Here is a 26,138-nt window from a genome sequence, read left to right on the forward strand (position 1 = left end):
ACAGTGGAGAGATTTGAAAAATTATCGCTCAAAACTAAGGGAGCACGTGCCATTGTCAACGAAATAAATAACGTTGTCACAAGTAAAATAGCAATAAACAGATTATCATTAGTCATTTCAACTTGATTGCTTTTCTCACTTACGACGTACCGGCTCAAGCGAGAAAACTGATCTTGTTAAGATCGCCAACAATAATCTATAAATATTGCAACTAGATCTCTCCTTGATAGTTCTGTTGAAAGGCTAATATTTTATTGTTTCTGTTTAACAGACTTGGGTCGATTTAGAGCTAGATAATTTGTAAAGACACATGTCTATTGTGTTTTGTAGAAACTGTATGCTAGATATTGTTTTAGTAACTGTCTCATTGTTGTATACGCACACATATCCTATATTAAGATGGTACATATTACTACAGGGAAATTAAAAAAAAAATCTGTAAAAATTAGCTGAACATTCTAATGGCATTCTATTGTTGAGGAAATATTAAGCTTTTAAATGTTCAAAATTGGTGTAAGTGAAACTGCTATATGCTCAATGAAAATTTCACAATAAAGTGTGGTTAAAATTTTTTTTTTTTTTAATTTTTTGAAGGGCAAGTTAATATTTTGTCAAAATTTTATGAAAATTAAACGAGCCAAATTAATTTTAGTGAAGGTGTTGGCTACCACCTTAATAACAAAAAAATCAGCATATTATCCCTTCCAACATGTCCAACACTTGCTAAAATGGTAACTTTTTAAATTTTAATTGATTAAATGTTACAAGTTCTTACCATTGCAACACTTCCTATTCTGGGATCCAGAACTCTGATCTGTTTATCTTTACATGTAGTACAGAACAAGCTACCGTCCGTGTTCCATGATATGGAATAAATACTGTCTGGATGTTCTGAGATGACACTGATGGGTTCTGCCTGTTCAACATTCCATAATATACACTGAAATAAAAATCCATCACATTTAACACATCAAATAAAACATTGTGATATATATTTTTTGGTGGGGTTTGTGTTGATTAGTCTTTAGTTGTCTATGTTGAGGGCCCTCATGGGGTTTTTGATTATGTGATTACTTGGCCGTTTTTTTCATGATTATTTGATTATTAAGCCAAATATTTCATGATTATTTGATTACCTAGGACTGTATTTTTAGTTTATGATTATTTGATTACTAACGATAAGCAAATATTTAATGATTATGTGATTATATTGGCAAAAAAATGGTGATTATGTGATTACTAGGACCCCCCCATGAGGGGCCTCTATGTTGTGGTCTTTATCTTTTTTAGCTATGACTTTTATTTTTTATCTATAAGATTGAATGTCCCTCTGGTATCTTTTGCACCTCTTTTACAATAATTTAATTTTGGATGTAATGTGTCTTCTGATTGGCTGACAGTGGTTTGTTTATCATCTCATAGACATAATTCTGTCATGTGACCATGACGTCATCAATGTTTTTTCATGGTTTCAAATGGAATTGAGAATAAAATTATAAAAAATGACTGTAATATGTTTTCTTTCTATTAAAAATAACATAAAAAATGTGGTGCACACTTTATAATAACCCGCCATATGTCAGATTAGATACTGGCATATATATATATAGGTTTTGTTCACACATGGAATTTTGTGGAACTGTCTTACCATTGAGAGGTTTAGCTAGCCATAAAACCAGGTTTAATCCTACATTCTCTACATAAGAAAATGCCTGTGCCAAGTCAGGAATATGACAGTTGTTTATCCATTTGTTTGATGTGTTTGAGCTTTTGTTTTTGCCATTTGATAAGGGACTTTCCAATTTGAGTTTTCTTTGGTGTTCTGTATTTGGTTATTTTACTTTTGATAGTGTCATTGAGTGTACTGTAGATTCATTATAATTTGATGGATACCAATTTTCATGCATTTCCTAGGTATAATATTAGTAACATATTGTGCAAGTGACCTAAAACAGTATATATGGGGTGAGAGCGAAGCTCGAATCCCCATATGGAATTTACTGACCCCATATATACCGTATTACGTCACTAGCACACTATGTAACGAATTTATCTTAATACCGACTATCTTAAGGTGTAAAATTTAGACTTTTGAACTATCAAAATGAGCAAGCCAGTCTTCAATACTGTTAGCATTAAGAAACTACTTTCATTGGTCCTATAAGAACATTAGCCAACGATAACAAATTGTTAGGCCTTAACGTGTTTAGTGAATTTATTTCAATCTTAATCATCAATTTCTTCGTCTGTTGAAACCTTTAAGATTATTTCTCATGCAGTTCCGTTTTGTTTTCTAAAGGGACGTAACACCACTACTAACGGTGTATGAAATAAGCACCACCTCCCTACTCCCTAATATGGAATATAAAGGGTTGTAACTCCACTACTAACCGTGTATGATATAAGCCCTGCCTCCCTACTAACCTAATATCAAATATACACGGTCTTCAAGCGGACGCTTTTTACCAATCACATTCATAGAAATGTATAGGAGGTAAGATAAGTCTAAATATTGAGAAGGAACATGTTTTTTAAGGGCATGGTAACAGATTTAGCTAAATCACCCATATCAAATATCCACTAAATTGCTAGCTTCCTCAGTGCACTTAAATAGGTTTCCAAGAAATTAAATGAATGCACTGTATTATCATATAATACCTTATGGTCAAAGCCAGCACTTAGTATGATATTCTCTGCTGTTGGATGCCATTCTATGTACCCAACTCTCCGATGTAATGATATCCTACCTTATGATCAAAGCCAGCACTCAGTATGATATTCTCTGCTGTTGGATGCCATTCTATGTATCCAACTCTCCGATGATGGCCGTGGAGATCCACCTGCCATTCTGATAAATTTTTATTAAGGTTGTCTGGAATTTGCCATATCTTTACCTATAATGTAAAAACAAATTATTTAAAATTGAAAATCGCTAAGTTTGAAATATTAGCAACAATTTATAGTAATAAGCTTAAGTTTCATACCATTTGGTTGAGGATAACTTCAGTTACAGAACAGAAACCAAAAAATTGTCCATTGGTAAACAAGCATAACTCTAGAACGGTGAAATTGACACCACCATAATGAGCATTTGGTCGGATATTGTCTCTTTGACAAATTCACCAATTCCATTCTCAATTTTACAACTAAAGATAGGTGAAAGTGATGCCGCCCAAATTTAAACTTGATTTGCATTATGTAGTTATAAGCATTGTGTATAAGTTTCATAACATTTGGTTGAGACTAACTAAAGTTAAAGAATGGGAATGAAAAATTCAGCTCCATTTATAAAGGGCCATTAAACTCTAAAACAGTTATAGTGACACCACCCAATTTCAAACTTGATCTGTGTTTTGTGGTAATAAGCCTTGTGTATAAGTTTCATAACATTTGGTTGAGCCAAACTAATGTTATAGAAAGAAAACCAACTTTGGGACCTACAGGCGTACAGATGGACAAGGATAAAACTTAATGCCCCCTCCACCACTTTATCAACATTGTTCTCTGCAATTCAGCAGATCAGTATATAAACCAGTATACATACCAACAAGGGAAATAACTCATATTCAATTGATAATATTTAAACATTTTAATATTCTGACTTTCCGAATTGAGATTCAACAAAGGAGGATATGATGGTTCATTTGCACTTACCGTGCTGTCTTCTGATGAGGATGCTATGATATTATCACTAAAGGGACTCCATTTTACTTACCGTGTTGTCTTCTGATGAGGATGCTATGATATTATCACTAAAGGGACTCCATTTTACTTACCGTGCTGTCTTCTGATGATGATGCTATGATATTATCACTAAAGGGACTCCATTTTACTTACCGTGCTGTCTTCTGATGAGGATGCTATGATATTATCACTAAAGGGACTCCATTTTACTTACCGTGCTGTCTTCTGATGATGATGCTATGATATTATCACTAAAGGGACTCCATTTTACTTACCGTGCTGTCTTCTGATGAGGATGCTATGATATTATCACTAAAGGGACTCCATTTTACTTACCGTGTTGTCTTCTGATGAGGATGCTATGATATTATCACTAAAGGGACTCCATTTTACTTACCGTGCTGTCTTCTGATGAGGATGCTATGATATTATCACTAAAGGGACTCCATTTTACTTACCGTGCTGTCTTCTGATGAGGATGCTATGATATTATCACTAAAGGGACTCCATTTTACTTACCGTGCTGTCTTCTGATGAGGATGCTATGATATTATCACTAAAGGGACTCCATTTTACTTACCGTGCTGTCTTCTGATGATGATGCTATGATATTATCACTAAAGGGACTCCATTTTACTTACCGTGCTGTCTTCTGATGAGGATGCTATGATATTATCACTAAAGGGACTCCATTTTACTTACCGTGCTGTCTTCTGATGAGGATGCTATGATATTATCACTAAAGGGACTCCATTTTACTTACCGTGCTGTCTTCTGATGAGGATGCTATGATATTATCACTAAAGGGACTCCATTTTACTTACCGTGCTGTCTTCTGATGAGGATGCTATGATATTATCACTAAAGGGACTCCATTTTACTTACCGTGTTGTCTTCTGATGAGGATGCTATGATATTATCACTAAAGGGACTCCATTTTACTTACCGTGCTGTCTTCTGATGATGATGCTATGATATTATCACTAAAGGGACTCCATTTTACTTACCGTGCTGTCTTCTGATGAGGATGCTATGATATTATCACTAAAGGGACTCCATTTTACTTACCGTGCTGTCTTCTGATGAGGATGCTATGATATTATCACTAAAGGGACTCCATTTTACTTACCGTGCTGTCTTCTGATGAGGATGCTATGATATTATCACTAAAGGGACTCCATTTTACTTACCGTGTTGTCTTCTGATGAGGATGCTATGATATTATCACTAAAGGGACTCCATTTTACTTACCTTGCTGTCTTCTGATGATGATGCTATGATATTATCACTAAAGGGATTCCATTTTACTTACCGTGCTGTCTTCTGATGAGGATGCTATGATATTATCACTAAAGGGACTCCATTTTACTTACCGTGCTGTCTTCTGATGAGGATGCTATGATATTATCACTAAAGGGACTCCATTTTACTTACCGTGCTGTCTTCTGATGAGGATGCTATGATATTATCACTAAAGGGACTCCATTTTACTTACCGTGCTGTCTTCTGATGAGGATGCTATGATATTATCACTAAAGGGACTCCATTTTACTTACCGTGCTGTCTTCTGATGAGGATGCTATGATATTATCACTAAAGGGACTCCATTTTATGTCTAAGACTGCTCCTGAATGACCACACACTCTAGGAACACTAAACTCTACTCTACCAGTCTGCAAAAACAAAGATTAAAAGACATAAGTATAAAACTCTAGTTATATTGAACTCTTAAACTATATAACTGTCAGTCTGAAAAGAAGCTTGTAAATCAGTGGAAAACTTTGTTTATGTCTGTTATATTCTTTTCTGTAATTATATACAGTGAAACCTGACTAAACCGAACCCTTTCGGGACTTGAGATTTTGTTCGGTTTTGGCAGGTATTCGATTTCATCAGGTTCACAATGCATAAATGTGATATGATTGGTTTTCAAAACAAGTTTGGATTAGACAGGTTTCCGGTTTATTCAGGGTTCGGTTTAATCAGGTTTCACTGTAGTTATAAATTAGGCTGTAAATGTTCTCATTTGAATTGTTTCATATTCTTCATGAATGTAAGGACCAAGCTGACTCTTTAGTATGTAATTTTTATCATTGTTGAAGGCCATACATTGACCAATAATCGTGATAATTGCTGATATATTGTCTTCATTGGTGGATAGTTCTGTCAATCATGTCAATGGCAATCATACCAAGTCTCCTAATTTTCATTTAATAAAAGTATCATTGATAACAAATAAAACAATAAAAACAGTTTTAGTTTTCTTGAGCTATCAGTCCTCTGACTTTAAACTTGAGTTCTTGCTTGAGCTAGCAGTCCTCTTACATTAAAACTTAATCTGTCACAGGGCAATATCAAAAGTCAAACATGTTTAACCCCATCACATTTTTAATATGCCTGTCCCAAATCAGAATCCTGTAATTCAGTGGTTGTGATTGGTTGATGTCTGACATGGAATTTCTTGTTTTGTAACAAATCATTTGTCATGAAGAGGCCTTTTGTTATATATTTAGATAACTACTGTATAAACATTAATTTTCGTGGGGTTAAAATTTCGTGGTTTTGTATCCAAAAGTAAGTTCGTGGGGATTAATTTTCGTGGTTTTTAAGTTTAGAAAAAAATTATACAAATGTCACTTTATAATTGACAATACTTAATAAAACTGATGTGAACTTTTGCCGTTGGGAAAAATCAATAATTGCATTTCATAGTAACAGTGAGCACTAATCTAGTATGTATTATATGTGTAAATCAGTTTCATATTTTAATTATACAGAATTGTACAAGTGATGTTCAGGAAACGCCTTTTTGTTTTACTCTCTCTTTTATAAAATGTCGTATAAATTATAAATTTTTGTTGCTGAGCTAGTCACAACCCAAAACTAAAGCATAAAGACGAGGCCCATGTCGTAACACTTTTATAACTTACTATAAGATATGAGTCTTACATCCATGTCATTTAGACTCTGGTATATACATGTAGTTGTCTCATTGGTTATCATACAAATACATTGCATGTATGTTTCATTGTGATATGTTATTTTGATTGGTTAAAAGCAATCTTGCGTCCTTCTGAAATTAAAATTCATTACACAATGAAATGTATCATTCATCACACATGTATCACACAAGGTCCCAAAATGAAGTGCACAGGTTTTCTTGATCCTAGCTAAAATATGTAATTTTAAGTATTGAATGATTCTTTTTCTAATTTCTTTCATACAAAATTTACACCCCAATGATATACAAAAAGAAGAAATAAACCTACCTGTTTAAGGGGAAGACATATAAAAGATCCTCCGCCTCCTGTATCAGGGACAACACACAAAAATTTAGGATTTACGGCACAAAAATTACTGTCATGTGTACTCTTAGTTATTTTAACATTCTCGTAACATTCTTCTTTTTTGGCAGGATTTCCATACACGTGTCTGAACTTTGAAGTACGAATTCTAAATGGCATCTGAAAAAATATAAACAAAATTTATTAACATACCTTTATAAAATGAAATGCATTAAAAGACTATTGATGTTTGCTTAATTTTCAGTGGCAAATATTTCATTTATGTTCACAAGGACCACTGATATATTAATGTTTAATTATTATGCCTGGCATGTTTCACAAACAAATGTTTAATCAAAGAATCCTTGATGGAAAAAAAATGTCAAACTTTATGGCACCTTTTAAACATTATTTGTCAGACCAAACTTTTTATAAAACATTGACATTTTCAAATACTATTTAGGGAAAACTTTTGCTAATTTTACGATACTATAAATGAATGAAATATCCCATATCATTTATTTGATCTCTTAAGAAATCAAAATCAAGGCCATTTTAAAAAGGGGGGTTCCAGCTATATGGTCCTATTCAAATGCATTGATCGACCAAAAAAACGGGGGGTTCTAACCCCCTGAACCCCCCCCCCCCCCCCCTGGATCCACCAATGAGAAATGATCATGCAAATTTACCCCCTTCGTCAATAGTTAATACATCATTTGTGTTGATTCATGAACAGAACTTCATAAGAGAGCCTATCAGGAATTAATTTCTTGCAAAATCCAGACCTAGAAAAAAAGTCATTTAAACGCTAGGGTTGAGCATGCAGAATAACACTGCTTTTTTAATCAAAAACACTCAGTTAAAATTCATTTATAGGATTCCAAAATAACCTCAATCAATTAAATCCATAAAATTTATCTGTCACAAACAATCATGCATTATTCTAATGACACTCCAAGTTCTTCACAAGTGTGTAAGCAAATAATCAGACAAAGCAGACGACAGATGTTGAATGTCCTACTTATTGACCTACCCACAATGCAACAACAGATATTTCTACCTTGCATATCAATTGATGATCAATATCCTGGTCTCAGAGGGTTTGAAAACTAGTTAATTATTCATGCAACAGATTTATGAGACAAACTTCCTTCTTCTGAATCTTATTTAATGATCAGATGTAAAATGCAGTTTTCTTTTCTCACACAGCAATTTTACTTTAATGTATTCAACTCTAGTTACACCCAGAAATGTATTTCGTAAAAGTAAAAAATTCAACCTTACTTTCAAAACTTCCTTCTTAATTTTATTTGATGATCTGTAAAATGCAGTTTTCTTTTCTCACACTGCAATTTTCTTTATTTAAATGCATTTTAACCATGTTAACAATAACTTATGATGCAGAAAATATTGCAAATCGTATTGATTCAAATTTTACTTTTAATATGAAACTTCCTTCAAATTTTATATATATTGGTAATGATCTGTAAAATGTACTTTTCTCTCAATCTGCAATTTTACTTTTATGCATTTTAATAAAAACATGCAGAAATGTTCATTGTTAATATATGTAGCAAAACCTATCAAATTTAATATTACTTTCAATGTTATTTGCTATCTTTCTCGAATCTTCAGTTTAAGTGCTGTTTTACTACTGCATTCTAAATTGTTAAAGCTGTTTCAATTTGTAAAGGTTACACCCAATCATTTAGTAAGTTGGCATTGATTTATCGGATAAAAAAATTCAGATGGCAAATTTTTGTGCAAAAAGTAAAATCACAAAAATACTAAACTTGGAGGAAAATCAAATCGGAAAGTCCATAATCACATGGCAAAATCAAACAACAAAACGCATCAAAAACGAATGGGCAAGAACTAGAAATAAATGGAGAATTGTCAAAGGAACACAGATGATGCTGCAGGCTCTTCTATATAAAGTTATAAAGGGGTATAAATTGACGCCATTCAAAATATCTGTTTTCCCTACTTTAGATAGAAATGAATGGAGAATTGTCAAAGGGACACAGATGATGCAGGCTCTTCTATATAAAGTTATAAAGGGGTATAAATTGACGCCATTCAAATTTGAAATTGGAAATGTGTATTGCAGTAATAACCATTATGTACAAGTTTCATAACATTTGATTGATGCTTATTGTAGTTTGAAACGAAAATACAACAAACAACAAAAGGATAGATGGATGAGATCAGAGGCGGATTCAGGGGGACCAGGGCCAGGCCCCCCCCCTTTTTTTGGAAAAAATTTGGTTGCTTATATAGGGAATCACTGATTCGTGACTGGAGCGGGCTCCTTCTTAGGTCAGTCAGTGGGCCCCACTTATGAAAATTTCTGGATCCGCCACAGGAGATTACTTGAATTTGTTAGTAATGGGGAGAGAATTGTACACTCACTAAATTTTAGTCTGCAATCAGAAGCATGCCATACAAATTAAAAAAACTAAAAGTAATGTACCACTTGTGTATAACTTAAGAATACATGTACCGTACCTTAACTTATATTTAGCTATTTTACTAAACAAATTTTAATAAGAAGAATAATTCAATATATATAAAATACAAACAACAAAATCTGTGAGCTCCTCCCAATCGAAACACAAAAAGTACCACCGTATATGCATTTTAATTTGTCAACAAATCAAATTACACATAGTGGAGTATAGGTTGGGCAGAAGATTAGGAGGCTTTTGTCAATGTTGTAAACATCCATCTAAACATCTTATGAATACCTTTAAACGTATTTATTTAGGAATAAAATTCAATTCACATTTTGTCCCATGAAATATAACTCTGTACATCAAATATAAATGTAAAATAATTTTTGAAAGAAGATATCTATAGGCTCTTGTAATCAAAGATAATAGCTGATGTAATATATCCCTACCTGCATTCATTAACTAAAAAATAAATTTCAATGCACAGGGCATTTTCTCACCACAAAATACACTTTTTAAAGGACCTAATATAAATGTAAATTAACTTTTAAAAGATATATCTAAATTGTAATAAAAAGCTAATAGCTTATGTAATATAGATCTGTAGATATGTTTTCATGAAAAATAAATTTCAATACACATTTTCTCACCACAAAAAAAACCCCACTTTTTTAAAGGGCCTAATTTAAATGTAAAATAACTTTTAAAAGATATATCTCTGAATTGTAATTAAAGTTTGTAGCTTATGTAATATAACAGTACCTCAGGTTTAGAAATAAACACTTTTTTAAAGGACCCAATATAAATGTAAAACAACTTTTAAAAGACCATATCTAACTTGTAATAAAAGTAAAAAGCTTATGTAATATAGCAGTACCTGGTTTGGGGTGATGTTATAATTGACTTTAAATAGACCTTGACATAAAAGTAAACAAACCACAATGTATGTAAACAAATCAAGTCAGGTGTGACCTTGTGGGGAAACTACCTACAGTAAAAACTACGCAAAAGAATAGCTTGGATAAAACTGATCTTTCATTCAGGCAAATAATTTATGAGGCGACTTCCTAGTAATTGCATCAGCAAAGGGGGGTTCAAAAAGAAGTCTTTCATTGCCCGACATTGGTACACTATAAAATATAAATCTTATTACTATTTGGATTTTTCAATTACTTTTCTTTTTTTTCATACATTACATAGCCAAATTTGCTATAAAAAAAAAACGATAAAAAAACAAGCTACATGTATTGCAAACAACAACAAATCAAAGTACTGAAGTACTGAACATCGGATGACCGCAGGTTCTTGTGGATGGTCAAAAGCACATGTCACAGAAATAGATCACATCTCTATACCTGAAACTTAAATTGGGTTAATTTACAGAGATATTTTTTTCTGATACAAGTTCGTGCTTGGATGATGAATAAATGACAGGAAATACAACCTCACCGTAATAACTATTATATTGTAGTGCAAGAAATCAGTATACCTTGGACTATTATACTTGTATAATAATAGTCGTAGAGAATACACTAGTTTGTTGTTATATATATTATTAATATTACGATTGCATGTATGTACCGATTATCAGGTTGTCTGCATGTTGATATCGTAAAATATCAGCTGCGAGACATAATATTAAGCTTTTTGTCGAGTAAGCGCAGCGAACGAGATCAAAAAGCCTTCATATTATGTCGAGCAGCTGATATTTTACGATATCAACATGCAGACAACCTGATAATCGGTACATACATGGAATCGTAATATTAATGTCGAGCAGCTGATATTTTACAATATTAATATGCCGATAACCTGATAATCGATTTATCGGGCTGCATTTGCGTCTTTTGGAAGTATTGTCTTAGTTTCACCAGCAACCGGAAGTTAACTTGATAAGTTTGGGTCAAACTTATCAACGTCGGTTAAAACATTATGACGTCGCTGATATGTCCGGGTCAAAGTTATTAAGGCCAGGTCAACGTATTTGACGTCACAAAGCCGTGATATGGAGTTTTATTAAGAGCTGAGCAGATTGATATAGACAGTTGGACGACCGATAAATATCATTTTCATCTATTTGTATATTTGATAATTCTATTCTACTATTATTATAGTGCAGTGTGAGTGCATGGTGGACACTCTTCTGTAAAAAAATCAAAGCCTTAAAGGCTGTAAAAGCAATTGCTGCCATGTTAATGTTTTGGGACACTTTTATTTTTCATCTACATATATAAGAATTAAACCTGACAGGACATGGTTGTCTAGTGAAAAGCAAGAAGGTTTTGACTTTATATGGCCAATTAAAATTAATTGATAGATTTTCATCCCCGCCCGCCCCTCTGAAATCGTCCCGCCCCGATTTTTTTTATTTTGAAAAAATACGATTTCCGGATTTTGTTCATGTCCGTTACCGGTAAACATCGATAATTTCGTTTCATTTAACACTTCCTGTTTCAAATTTCGGTTTTGTAGGGAAAACGGTACTATTTATTCTGCCATTGGCGACAATGTTAACATTTTCTTAATTTACCACTTTTTAGGATAAAAACCTGGATAAAACAGTTATATACTGTGTTAGTACTTTATTACTCTGTTTTAAAAATTAAAGCCAAATAGTATCATGACCAACTTCCAACGGAGCTTGTTTATGTTCTCCATGCCCACCGTCATTTTGCACCAAATTTATGAAATTTTGCAAGTCTTTTCGAATAATTCTCTAGAAAATATTTCAATAGGTTTAAAAATTTATATTGTAAATCTACACACTGCAGTTATTCATAGATAAATAAAAAATATATTGTACCCTTACATCCAATCACAGCGCTCCTAAGGCAGCAACCATTTGATTTTCTGGGGGGGGGCTATGGTTTTTTTTGGAAAAAAAAGTTTGTTTCCAGTTTTGGGAGAAAAAAATAATTTGTTTTTGATTCTGAGAAAAAAAATATGTTTGTTTCACCCTCAGCTGCCACTATATGTAATGCTAAAATTGAAAGAAAAAAATTGTTTTCGACTTGTCACGATAAAAATTGATTGTTTTTCGCCACAGGCGAAAAAAAAAATTTGTCCAGAAAAAAAAACCATAGCCCCCCCCCCAGAAAATCAAATGGTTGCTGCCTAATTTGACTTCCTTCACCTGCCTTGGGTACACAAAAGGCCAACCTAATGCTGGGAAAATTAAATACTACCGTTTTCCCTGTATTTCTTCAAGTAATCTAACGAAAATGATTAAGTCGACATATTCTGCTGCTCTATGATGACAACATCATGTACCGGGAATAGAGCTCGATTACGAGAAGGACATGAAATATTCAGGTTACTAGTTTTAAACGCTGTGTTCAAGAACGCAAATTGCGGTATGTCACAAATTTTTAGAAAACCGTTTTTTTTTTTATTTTATACAATGACTTTGTGTCAGGTTTGGACTGTGAATTCAATGATATCGAAAGCGCAAGAATTGTGGAACACATTGGTACAAAAAAACATGTCTGGATTATAGAAATTGACACAAGCACTAACTTGTTAGATTGATGACCGTATATTGAGCTAAAAAAGGTCTACAAACATTAATATTATAGCTTTATAGATTTTAATACCCATGGCTGTCGTTTTTGTTGACATACAGCAAACACCCTCTGTCCCAATACCCTCAATAAAGTCATTAAACAACAACTTCTTTATGGTTAATTTCATGTTTTACATCATAATAATATTTGCATCTTGCTTTATCACCAACCCTATTATTTTCAACATTGTTTGAGTTTTCATTTAATTTTGTTCTCATAATACTTGTGTTGCATCCATTTGTACCAATTTGCTTAATTTTACGGGGACTATAAACCATCGTTTAGAAAGCAAAATAAATTTGGTGTAGGTATAGTCCAAAAGAAGAGAGCAATAATTTGCTCCACGCTTTTGATGTTTACTATAAATAGGTTTCTAAAGTGGCAATTAAATGTATAACAGAGATATTTTTTTAAGAGTATGAAAAATTATGAACGATTCCTTATACATGTATATACATGATATAAGCTTATTTTATACTTGTTTAATATACCCCTGCGGTAAAAAAAAACTTGTCACAAGAGGGTTTCTTATGAAATAAAATTTAAAAAATAAAATCCTCCCACCCACCCCATTTTTTTCAAAAATTTGGATGAAAATCTACTAATTAATTTTAGTTGGCCTATCAATAAAAGACTTAAGCAGGAAATCATTTTTAATATGTTTTATATTTCACAAGGAGACAACAAGTTTACCAGGCTAAAGTTGGGGGTAATTATGGATTATCCCCTGGTAGTGTTTGTAACTGGGCAATAATTACTTTTATTTATTTAATTTTAACAATTTTCATAATTAATTTAAATTAACCATTCAGTTAAAACATTTCACCTTTCGAGACGCTAATGTTGAAAAATGGGACAGAAATAAAATAACTTACAAGACATAAACATGTAAAAAATAAATATATATTTCAGCTTACTAAAAATATTTTCATAGTGTTACTTTGACATCATTTCTTAAAACTAAGTCCCACACATAATTGTTCATTTAATATGTGTCATCCTCATGCGGTACGAGAAGTTTTCATGTCGCTAAATAGTCTTCTTGACGCTTCTTGTCGCTAAAAGTTCTTCTTGTCGTTATTAGTGAGACCGCTATTTTTAGATTATAGGTGGTCATTTACACTACACGTATAACCTGTGTAGTGATTTTTATTTTACGATAAATTTATGAATGAACGATAAATTTATGAATGAACGATAATTTTATGAATGAACAAGAGCACCTGACCTCTTTCTAAAACACCAATTAAACATATAAAATCGTATTAATTAAGATATAATTCAGTCAAATTTTCACCACTAAATCAACAACTGAAATGATTCCATATTTTGTTGAAACATCGTACAACCGGAGAACAGAAATCGCAGGTATGAAAATGCACTTTTTTCACTGGTGTTGAAAACCCAAAACTAATTTGACTAGAATTTATGAATGACGGAAATTCAAGCGATTACAATACATCGGAGTGACCTCAAGGTCATCCTCTGTAAAAATCACAAACTTACAAAATATATCAATACCAAAATAAAGAGTTGTGGTATGGTTAACATGTACATTTAAAGCTTATAATTGCAAAGAATTATTGAAAGCAAAATATAATGGAAATACTATCTAAAAACAATGTCAACATTTAATGAATGGGAAAAATACAATGATTGTGGGCAGATAAAAATAACTCAACCTTTTGGGTAAGTTTGATGATTAATGCTTTAATATAATCTGACAGATGTATTAAAGGCAAATATGTACTATTCTTAATAAGACTACTACATTTTGTATCTAAAAACAATGCAAACTCTAACCCAATACAGAGAATATAAATACTGTCCAACAGATACCTTTTACATAGATGTAGGAAGATGTGGTATGAGTGCCAATGAGACAACTCTCCATCCAAGTCACAATTTATAAAAGTAAACCATTATAGGTCAAGGTCTTCAACACAGAGCCTTGGCTCACCCCAATGACTTGTGCGTCTGTTGAACATGATTTCACAGATAATGCAAAAATACTATTCTTTAACAGAAATACTATCTAAAAACAATTGAAGGGAAAACATATAGTAATTGTCTTCAGATAAAAATAACTCTTCCTTTTATCCACTGTCCATTGACCATGATCTAACAGAAATATATCCACTGTCATGATTTAATGCTTTAATTATATTGCAGAAAATATACTATTCTTGAATGGAAATACTATCCAAAAACAATACAAACACTAACCGAATGGAAAATAGTATAAATACTTTCGACAGATAAAAATAACTCTACCTTTTATTCACTGTCCATAGATCATGTCATTTGTTGTAATCGGAGAACCTCTCTTAGCAGTAAAAACAATATAAACACTAACCGAATGGAAAATATAATATAAATACTTTCGATAAAAATAACTCTACCTTTAATCCACTTGTCCATTGATTATGATCTCAACAAAATATTAATGTGCACAAAAAATTGACAAAATACATTTCTTTTAAAATGGTTAAACACTTTCTAAGAACAACTGCAAGGGTTAAAAATATAAATACTTTCAACAGATAAAAACAACTCTACCTTTTATTCACTGTACATGTCCATTGACCAATATCAAACAGAAATAAATCCACTGTCTATTGACCATGATTTAAAGCTTTAATAATCTTGCAGAAAATATACTTTTCTTAAGGAAATACTATCCATAAAACACTTACTGAATGTTAAAAATATAAATACTTGTGATAGATAAAAATAACTCTACCTTTTATTCACTGTCCATTGATCATGTCATTTGTTGTAATCTGAGAACCTCTCTTAACAGTAAAAATGTACATGATCAATAAACCCAATACATCAACACAATTATATGGTCATAAATAACTGATGGACATTTTATTGTTTGTCAATGGACTTATTAGGAAGGGGGTGGTTTGTGAAATAAGTCAGGGCATTTAAGTAATTGGATGTACAGTACTTTTTAGAAATTATCAGTCTAGAGCCCTATAGTATAGATGATAATTTCTTTATTGCAAATTTATATAAAACATAATTATATGGTCATAAATAACAGATGTTTATTTTATTGTTTGTCAATGGACTTATCAGGAATGGAGGTGGCCCTGCAAATAAGTAATTGGATTGTGGTTTTTTTTTAAATGTAGAAGGAATATTACCAGTCTAGCACTCTGTTATATAAAACACGATATTGTCAATAATTAGAATATATATAACTAATAGTTATTTTATTGTTTGTCAGTGGACTTGTTAGGGATGGGGTGGTTTCTGAAAGTCATTGCATCTGATAATTGGACTAAGGTAATACATGTAATGAGCAGTCTAGCACCCAAACAAATGGAACATTTTTAACGACCTTGACTGGCTATACAGCCCTTGAACAGTCGGTACTATAGCACCCATTACAAAATATTTGTTTATAACACAATTATGATTAGTCTTTATGTTGTCTTATATATAAGTATATAGGTATATAAATATACATGTGACAAATAAAAGTCATAGACAATAACAAAATATAAATTTAGCACAAATGTTTTTTTTTATATTCTTCATCTATCAGGCGCGGATCCAGAGGGGGGGGGGGGGGGGGTTTCCGGGTTGGAACCCCCCCTTTTTTTTGGACAATCAATGCATTTGAATGGGGACATATAGTTGGAACCCCCCCTTTGTCCTGTGTTAGGAACCCCCCCTTTTTAAAATGGCTGGATCCGCCCCTGATCTATAGACTTGTGAGGAACAAGGAAGCCTTTGACTTTATAAAGTAAATGGGCTATAACCTTTGTTTAACATAAAAAGAAATTATCAGTGAGTCTAGTGCCCTGTTACAAGGAGAAATAAAGTAAATCTATATAAAACAAAATAATTTGAATTGATGTAGCTGAGCTTTACTACTTGATTGTTTCTCAATGAACTTGTCAGAAATGAGATGGCCTCTGAAAGAAGTGATTGTATTTTAGTAATTGGACTTCGATAAATATACAAGGAATTACCAGTCTAGTACCAAAGTCTGTTACAAAGAGAAATAAAGCAAATCTATATTAAACAAAACAATTGGAATTTATGTCGCTGAGATTGACTATTACGAACTTGTCAGGAAGGGGGTAGCCTCTTAAAGAGATGATTGCTCTATCTCTAATAATTGGACTGTGGTAAATATACAATGAATTGTCAGTCAAGCACCCAGTTACAAGGATAAATAAATCAGGTCCGTATAAAACACAATAATTAGAATTAAAGAAGAAAGAGGAAAAAAGTTGATGCATTTCTGTAATTGGATTGTGTTACATACACAGCTCATTTTATTAAGCTAATGCAAATGTAAACCAAAAGTATTTGTCATTGTTGAGCTGTGTCCCTTTTCAGCTTGCACAAAACTAAATATTCTTTTCTTGATTTTTCATTCTAGCATGATGAACAAGAACTAACTACCAATAAAAATCATGTCATTTTAGTTCAAAACATCAAAGGCCTAAACTAAATTAAAAAAAAATCTGAAAACAATATCACCCAGAATGCATTAGAATCTGAAACGGACAATTGTCATTGAGATGTATCCCTTTTCAGCTTGCAAAGCAAAAAAATCTGTACTTGGTATCAAAATTGATAACTATCTAAAAATTAAAATCATGGCATTTTTTTAATTTGAATTAAATTAAATTTAAAACATCGAAGGCTTAAACTAAAAGTAATCTAAGAACAAAACACCATGCTGAAGCTCTTCAAACAAGGTGACAAAAATACAAAACTTGTACAAGGAACCATGCTTTTTTTACCTCCATATTGAAAACTTATATTTTGGTCCAACTTGTTTAGATCAATATGTCATCACAAAGTCAAATACTGTACAAAAAAATTATAAAAAAAGTAGATCAAAACAGATAAATATGAATTCTGAAAAAGGAATCTTAGTTTGAAATATTCTGGCATGCATACCTGAAAACTATCTGAATGCAATTTTCAAGATTGCCAAAAATTCTGAATTTACAGTACTTGCCATTAGCATATCAAAAAATTGCCACAAGTGTTACAGGAACAATTGCTCAATCTTTTGTTTTCAATGCAGTGTTTTGAGGACTGTTGTTTTGCCTACATAAACTATGTATACATTGTCTTTTTTATATTGTGATGTTACACTAGTGTTTCAGGTATTAGGTTGAAGGTTGGTACCTATAAAAACGTTTAAACCACTGCATTTGTTTGCACCTGTACTAAGTCAGGAACCTGATATTCAGTGGTTGTCGTTGGTTGAAGTAATTCATAAGTGTTTCTCCTTTTTTTATATAGATTATACTGTTGATTTTCCTGTTTGAATGGTTTTACACATCATTTTTGAGGAACTTGCTGTTCGGTGTGAGTCAAAGCTCCGTGTTGAAGACCGTACTTTGACCCATAATGTGTCACTGTGATTTGCCACTTGGATGGAGAGTTGTCTCATTGGCACTCATACCATATCTTCTTATAGCAATGTAGAATATCATATTTTCTTTACAGGTTTAAGATTAAACATACCTCTTAATTGTTTGTTAATCTCTCATCTGTTGCTTTTATCTTCATAACTTTACACCAATTAATAATGAGTAGTTCTGAAAAAATAAAAAAAAAGATAAATAAACATGTTCCTACAACTTATTTCTACTACAGTTCTTATAGTGTCACATTGTATACATGTATATCACTGTTTATTGTAAATTATAATGACTGAATGTTACCCTCAAGATATTTTTGTATGTTAATGAGTTGCTGTCTAATAGAATTTTTCTGAACTCATTTTGCGTTTATAATTTGGAGTCTTGGATACACTATATTTCAAATACACACATATCCAGGACTCTCTGCTTTAAATGAACCGTGAAACACCAAAATTTTGTCTCCACTTATTGATGTTTATAAAATACATAAATAAATAGATGGAAATGTGTTATGATTGCCAATGAGATAGCTTTCTCTAAAGAGACAACAGGACATGGATGTAAGTGAATATATGTACCACAGTAAAAAAAAATATCAATTTGAAAACTCATATTATCTAGTAAGCTATTTATAAAAGGACCCAAACATAAGTAGATATAGGAAGATGTGGTGTGAGTGCCAATGAGACAACTCTCCATACAAATAACAATTTAAAAAGTAAACCATTATAGGTTAAAGTACGGCCTTCAACACGGAGCCTTGGCTCACACCGAACAACAAGCTATAAAGGGCCCCAAAATTACTGGTGTAAAACCATTCAAACGGGAAAACCAACGGTCTAATCTATATAAACAAAACGAGAAACGAGAAACACATATATATTACATAAACAAACGACAACTACTGTACATCAGATTCCTGAAGGATTAAGAAACAATTCAAACCAGATAAACCACCAGTGAATTATTTTAATCATCATAAAAATAAACTTACCATGTAGGTTCTTATGAAATAAATCAATTATATTTAATAAAAGTGTTTCTATATTAATAATAACATGAGGGTCTGAGTGGGATTTATAGAATAAAAGAGAATAATAGGCAAAATGTGCAGAATAAATGACTAAAAAAATAATAAATACAGAAAAAAAAAGTACAACATTTAAAGAATTGCAAATATTGGGATGCTAAAATATAAGAAAAGAGAATAATGGAAAATATGTATAATTTAGAATAGATTAAAATGGCTAAACAAATTAAAGAATAAAGACCTTTTTCCCACACCCTCCTTTATTCATAATAACATGGGCGTCTAACATCAATATCTTTTTTCATGTACATTTAATTCATGACATGCATTCGTTTAATTTATTTGAAGTCATGCATGTTTTTCTGTTTTAATAGGCTTGCAAACTATTATATACCAGTGCATCTAAAATTATTTCATCATAAAACAGTGTCATCTTTGATTAAACCTTGACAGGAGCTTTAAAGAGAGATATTTTTTTTGGGAAATTTAATCTTATTTGGTACGCTCACTTAAAGGTATATAGATACTTAGGTGACTTTGAAAAGTTTGTTTGTATAAGAATTAAAACATTTATTAGGTACATTTTTGTTCTTTTGAATTTTCAAGGTTGAAGAACACAATTTTTATTTCCAAGATTCTTTCAAATTGCTCATTTCAAAGGGGCAAAAATTTCATATTTCTTCAATAGAATAGAGAATAGAAACAGGGAGTGTGTCAAACAGACACCAACCGGGCCAATGTGTAGGAGTTAGCCAGAGGCCACCTGAGTCTATCTTCTAGGTAGCAAGAAAATCCCATACCCGTAGGACGGCTTCAGTTTACCCAAAACAATAAGCAACAGATGTCACGTTATTACTAGTTCAGACTAACAAAGGCTAAAAATAAATATTTTACTGTTAATATATTAGATTTGCAAAATAATACCAAAGCCTTTCAAGTTATGTTATCATAAAACAGTGTCATCTTTTTAAACCAGTCTTGACAGAAGCTTTAAAGGGAACTTTTTTGGGCCAAAATTCAATCTTATCTGTTATGCACAAAAACCTGTACCAGGTATAGTTAAAACTGTATTATATATGTCAACTTTAAAAATTTGTTTACAATTTGCCATGTAATATAAGAATGTGTAAAACAACTGATCTAAATGTAATCTTATCTAAAAGCAGGTTTAAAATCTGTTGATTTTTTGGAATGACAAAAAATGACCTCTATTTTGATGACCTTGCAGTCAGGATAATAGTGAATCTTATTTGTGCACTGCCTGCACAATAAATGGTAAATAAAGGGAATCAAATGACATTTTTGTAATGATAAAATTGACAATGGGAATGAGGAATGTATCAAAGAGACAACCTGACCAAAGAGTCGAAAACAGCTCAACGACACCAATGGGTCTTCCAACATTTCAAAATGAGAAAATTCTTAATCGTAAGTTTTTTTGCGAAATGGACTCCAGATTTGTACATGGACATTGAAGGAAAAATGAATATAAAGATAAATTCCAATATGAACAAATGCAACCTGTGGTTCTTTTCACAAAATTAATTGCAAGTTAAATGTTCCTGACTTCAAGTTCAAGTATTTTTTCATCAAAACATATAGTTTTTTCTATGGGCCTTATCCAACTTTTTTCCCATGTGACACTCTTCAACACAATTATCATGTGTCTAAGGCATTTTCTATGACCTTGAAAACACAGTTTTTCGTAAAGATCAAATGATGAAACTTCTCCCTCTAGTTTTTTCAACTGTTCACCCATCTAGACATGAACTGTACATATCAGATTTCTTCTTAATCTAACTTATTGTTTAAATACTCATCATCTTTTCACCTTACATAACCTTTAAGACATGACAAAATTATTTTAAGCTACCATTATATATGATATCTAAGAGAAGAAAGTTATCTAAATTTGATATAGTTATTAGGAAACGCCTCTGGTAAATATTTAAATTCTTGATAACAAATTTGCATTTCTAAATATTTTAAAAGTGTACATTGTATTTGAGAACTCATGACAGTCAGATGTGGGACCAAAATTTCTGAAAAGTATCTTTATTTATTTTTGTACAGACAACAAAATGAACAGACTGGGATTGACATATAAAGCCATTGGCGGATCAGGGGGGGGGGGGGGTTGGAACCCCCTTTTTTTTTTGGCCGATCAATGCATTTGAATGGGGACATACAGTTTGACCCCCCCCCCCCTTTTTGGAATGGTTGGATCTGCCCCTGAATGCAATTCACTTCTGTGGATCAATATTTTATTTTCTTGGACAGACTGAGGATAATAATATAGTATTTTTTCATGCATTTAGCAGAATTTGCATCTTATATAAGTTATAATAAGATTGTACTTTGCCGAACATTGAAATTTGAGGTAAAACCATGACAAAATTTTGGGTATCGGATATATCCCGTGAATAATACCGAACTTACAGTACTAATGAATCCCTGAAGTTTTCTTAAACCTATAATTAAGGTGGTACCTAACACACTACAGGGAGATAACTCTGTAAAATCAGCTAAACGTTTTAATTACGTTGTGTTTTTAGGGAATCTTAAGCTTCTCAATGATCAAAATTAGTGTTTGTCAAACTGCTATATAACCAGTGTAATTTTTCTGATCAATTGGTTGGTTCAAATTTTTTGAAATTTTTATATTTTTGTCAAAGGGTCAAAGTGAATACTTTGTCAAAATTTTATGAAAATTAAACGAGCCAATTTAATTTTAACAAAAGTGTTGGGTACCACCTTAAGTCATCTACATTTACATTCATAACTAGATCAACATTATAAACAATGCAGATCTATATCTGTATTCATTGAATGTCTCACATTTCAAAAATTGATGACAGAATGATTTTATTGATTTAAAAAATAAAACAATTTGTAAACAACTATTCATTTATTGTGATATAAACAATACAAAACTTGTGTGTGCCCTTATTATATTTATCTATAAAGATGTATACATGCAGATAATCAAAAGTATTAGTCCCTAGTCCAGGAGGTCAAGTTTTAATATTGAAAGGGCCAGGATTACATGAATTTTCAAGAGAGGGTGACCGTCACTCACTCTTCAGTATATTGGTCTTGTATGGAGTATCTACATTAAGAATGGGAGGTCCTGAACTTTTTGATAACAAAAATGCCTCCCCTGTAAATAAAACCACAGGTCCCGTATCTAGGACCCAGACTTAAGTTGAACCCCTGTTTCGCAGCAGTCATCAATTCTTAAAAATAAAAAAATACAGACAGAATAAGAAATATTGAAGGAAATTGATAGCAGCAATAGTTTGATAAACTTTTTAAAATGTAGCCATCAATTCACATAAAGAAAATCTGATAATGAACCAGATGCTCCGCAGGGCGTAGCTTTATACGACCGCAGAGGTTGAACCCTGAACGGTTAGGGCAAGTATGGACACAACATTCAAGCTGGATTCAGCTCTAAATTTGGATTGTGATTAAATAGTTGACACAGAATGAATGTGTTCTAATGAACTTAAAATTTTTGTTTTCTCTTTGAGCAATTCACTATGCTGTTGAATATTAATCCTCTCAAAAAAATGTTTGAAGAAATTTTCTTTTTTATTTATGAAATTTCAAATGAGAAAAATTGAACCCAATTTTTTTAATCACATCCCCCTTTCCCTTATTCCAAAACTAATCTCAATTAAAATTTCTAATGGAGTTTGCAACAATAACTACTCATTTAAATACATCATAAAATATTAAGATGTAAAAAAACTGCTTACTGAATGGTAAAGATTATTTTAATTTATCAGTTGGTAGTAAAAAGTGAATATACATTGTATATTGTATATAACAAAGATTTAAGTTGATTCTGGACAAAGAAAGATAACTCCAATTAAAAAAAAATCTTGCTATTGCACAATATTTTGCAATTAGATATTTCTTGCTTACTATTCTGGACAAAGAAAGATAACTCTAATTAATTTTTTTTTTGATATTTCACAATATTGTGCAATTAGATATTTCTTGCCATTGCGCAATACTGTGCAATTGAAAAGACTTGCTATTGCACAATACTTTATATAATAATTTTAGATCCTGATTTGGACCAACTTGAAAACTGGGCCCATAATAAAAAATCTAAGTACATTTTTGAATTCAGCATATCAAAGAACTTCAAGATTTCAATTTTTGTTAAAATCAGACTAAGTTTAATTTTGGACCCTTTGGACTTTAGTGTAGACCAATTTGAAAACAGGACCAAAAATGAAGAATCTACATACACAGTTAGATTTGGTATATCAAAGAACCCCATTTATTCAATTTTTGATGAAATCAAACAAAGTTTAATTTTGGACCCCGATTTGGACCAACTTGAAAACTGGGCCAATAATCAAGAATCTAAGTACATTTTTAGATTCAGCATATCAAAGAACCTAACTGATTCATTTTTTGTCAAAATCAAACTAAGTTTAATTTTGGACCCTTTGGACCTTAATGTAGACCAATTTGAAAACGGGACCAAAAGTTAAGAATCTACATACACAGTCATGACAGTTAGATTCAGCATATCAAAGAACCCCAATTATTCAATTTTGATGAAATCAAACAAAAGTTTAATTTTGGACCCTTTGGGCCCCTTATTATGTTGGGACCAAAACTCCCAAAATCAAACCCAACCTTTCTTTTATGGTCATAAACCTTGTGTTTAAATTTCATAGATTTCTATTTACTTATACTAACGTTATGGTGTGAAAACCAAGAAAAATGCTTATTTGGGTCCCTTTTTGGCCCCTAATTCCTAAACTGTTGGGACCTAAACTCCCAAAATCAATACCAACCTTCCTTTTGTAGTCATTAACATTGTGTTTAAATTTCATTGATTTCTATTTACTTAAACTAATGTTATTGTGCGAAAACCAAGAATAATGCTTATTTGGGCCCTTTTTTGGCCCCTAATTCCTAAACTGTTGAGACCAAAACTCCCAAAATCAATCCCAACCATTCTTTTGTGGTCATAAACCTTGTGTCAAAATTTCATAGATTTCTATTAACTTAAACTAAAGTTATAGTGCGAAAACCAAGAAAATGCTTATTTGGGCCCTTTTTGGCCCCTAATTCCTAAAATGTTGGGACCAAAACTCCCAAAATCAATACCAACCTTCCTTTTGTGGTCATAAACCTTGTGTTAAAATTTCATAGATTTCCATTCACTTTTACTAAAGTTAGAGTGCGAAAACTAAAAGTATTCGGACGCTGGACGACGACGACGACGACGACGACGCCGCCGACGCCAACGTGATAGCAATATATGACGAAAATTTTTTCAAAATTTGCGGTCGTATAACCCATGCATTGCAGTCATCAGTTCTAGTTAAAGATAAAAAGAAAATAGAATTCAGTATCAAAAATAAAGAAAACCTTAGAGCTCGATAGCGACAATAATTTGATCAATTTTAATCCATGCAGTCATCAATTCCAATTAAGAAAAAACTAAAAAAAAATCCAATTTCATATAAAGACTAAATGCTAAAGACAGGAACATTAAAATAAAGAAAACTTATAAGGAAGTTGGCTGGAACAACAATTCAATATCAACATTGAACAAATATTTATGTCAAATGAATAATGGAAAGTGTCCTTCACTTGACTTCACTTAACATTTCGGGTTCAAGATTTAATTTTGCCCTATGGGTTAGTACCCCCGGTACATGTATTGAATTCAACTAGAGCTTTTCCATTAATTTTCAAATAATTTTAATTTTCCATTTTCTCTTATTTTTTACAAGACAAAAGCCCTTACCTGTACATGTGCTGTGGAAAAGTACACTGAAATTGACAACAGTCAGTGAATGTTTACATTGGCATGGATCAGTGCACATTCTTACACTAACTTAGTTATGACTAAACAAGTCTGATATTGATTCTGACTGACTGAGGTTTTATCAATATCTTTTAAATGTGTCAATCCTGTTGCTTACTGCATTACATGACTCAACATATGAACTATAGAAAATGTGGAGCTTTAGAATTCATAGCAAATATTTTATCTTGTACATAAAATTGAGAATGGAAATTAGGGGACAACAAATCGACCAAAGAGCAGAAAACAGCCAAAGGCCAACAATAGGGCTTCAATATAGTGAAAATATCCCCACACCCTGAGGTAGGCTTTGAACAGCTGGCCCCTTAACAAAATATCTGTACCAGTTCAGTGAAATTGACGTCATATATGCATGTATGTAATACATGTATATTTTTAAATTGGTTTTTATCATTTTTATAAAATGACTAGGTGAGTGTTTATAATCACCAAATGGGGAAGAGGAAGATGAATGAGTTAGAATAATCTTAAAATTGAAGGAAGAAGTGCGGAAAAGGGTAGCATAAATTTATCAGAAGCTTAGGATGGTAGATGGTGGAAAGAAATGAAAGAATGAGGAAAACCAAATAGAAAAGAACTTGGAGACCATAATTTGAAGCTATTTCTCCTATTTGTTTTTTCGTCTCTTTTTTTTACAGAGAAACAGTCAATATCTCAAGAGTTTTCGAAATCTTTCTTTTCTTGGTGGTCTTTGGAACAAATCTGCCGGTCCTCACTTTAATTTGTATTGCAAAATACCAAAATTGTGGTGACGGCCATACTTTGGAAATTTTGGTAGTCAAAACCTTTGGACCACCACTTTCAGGGGCGGATCCAGCCCTTTTAAAAAGGGGGGGTTCCTAACCCAGGATAA

The 26,138-nt window shown here is 32.1% G+C and overlaps 1 protein-coding gene across 9 annotated transcripts in view; it reads right to left on the bottom strand.

Annotated features, from left to right (window-relative positions):
- LOC143051725 (coronin-2B-like) overlaps positions 1-26,138 on the bottom strand; it is a 55,901-nt gene that overhangs the window by 18,461 nt on the left and 11,302 nt on the right. For 3 of the 9 annotated variants that reach the window (XM_076224631.1, XM_076224632.1, XM_076224633.1), the window contains exons 2-6: positions 18,493-18,566; positions 6,954-7,148; positions 5,241-5,357; positions 2,748-2,894; positions 776-940 (exon numbers count right to left, since the gene is read on the bottom strand). In XM_076224631.1, the coding sequence (XP_076080746.1) occupies positions 776-940; positions 2,748-2,894; positions 5,241-5,357; positions 6,954-7,148 (624 nt within the window). In that variant the 5' untranslated portion in view covers positions 18,493-18,566. Of the gene's footprint in view, positions 1-775; positions 941-2,747; positions 2,895-5,240; positions 5,358-6,953; positions 7,149-15,727; positions 15,749-17,756; positions 17,782-18,492; positions 18,567-25,204; positions 25,224-26,138 lie in introns of those variants that run through there. The other 6 variants (XM_076224637.1, XM_076224630.1, XM_076224634.1 and 3 more) reach the window with 5 other exon arrangements.

This window comes from Mytilus galloprovincialis, chromosome 11 (genome assembly GCF_965363235.1).
Source record: "Mytilus galloprovincialis chromosome 11, xbMytGall1.hap1.1, whole genome shotgun sequence".
Lineage (NCBI taxonomy): Eukaryota > Metazoa > Mollusca > Bivalvia > Mytilida > Mytilidae > Mytilus > Mytilus galloprovincialis.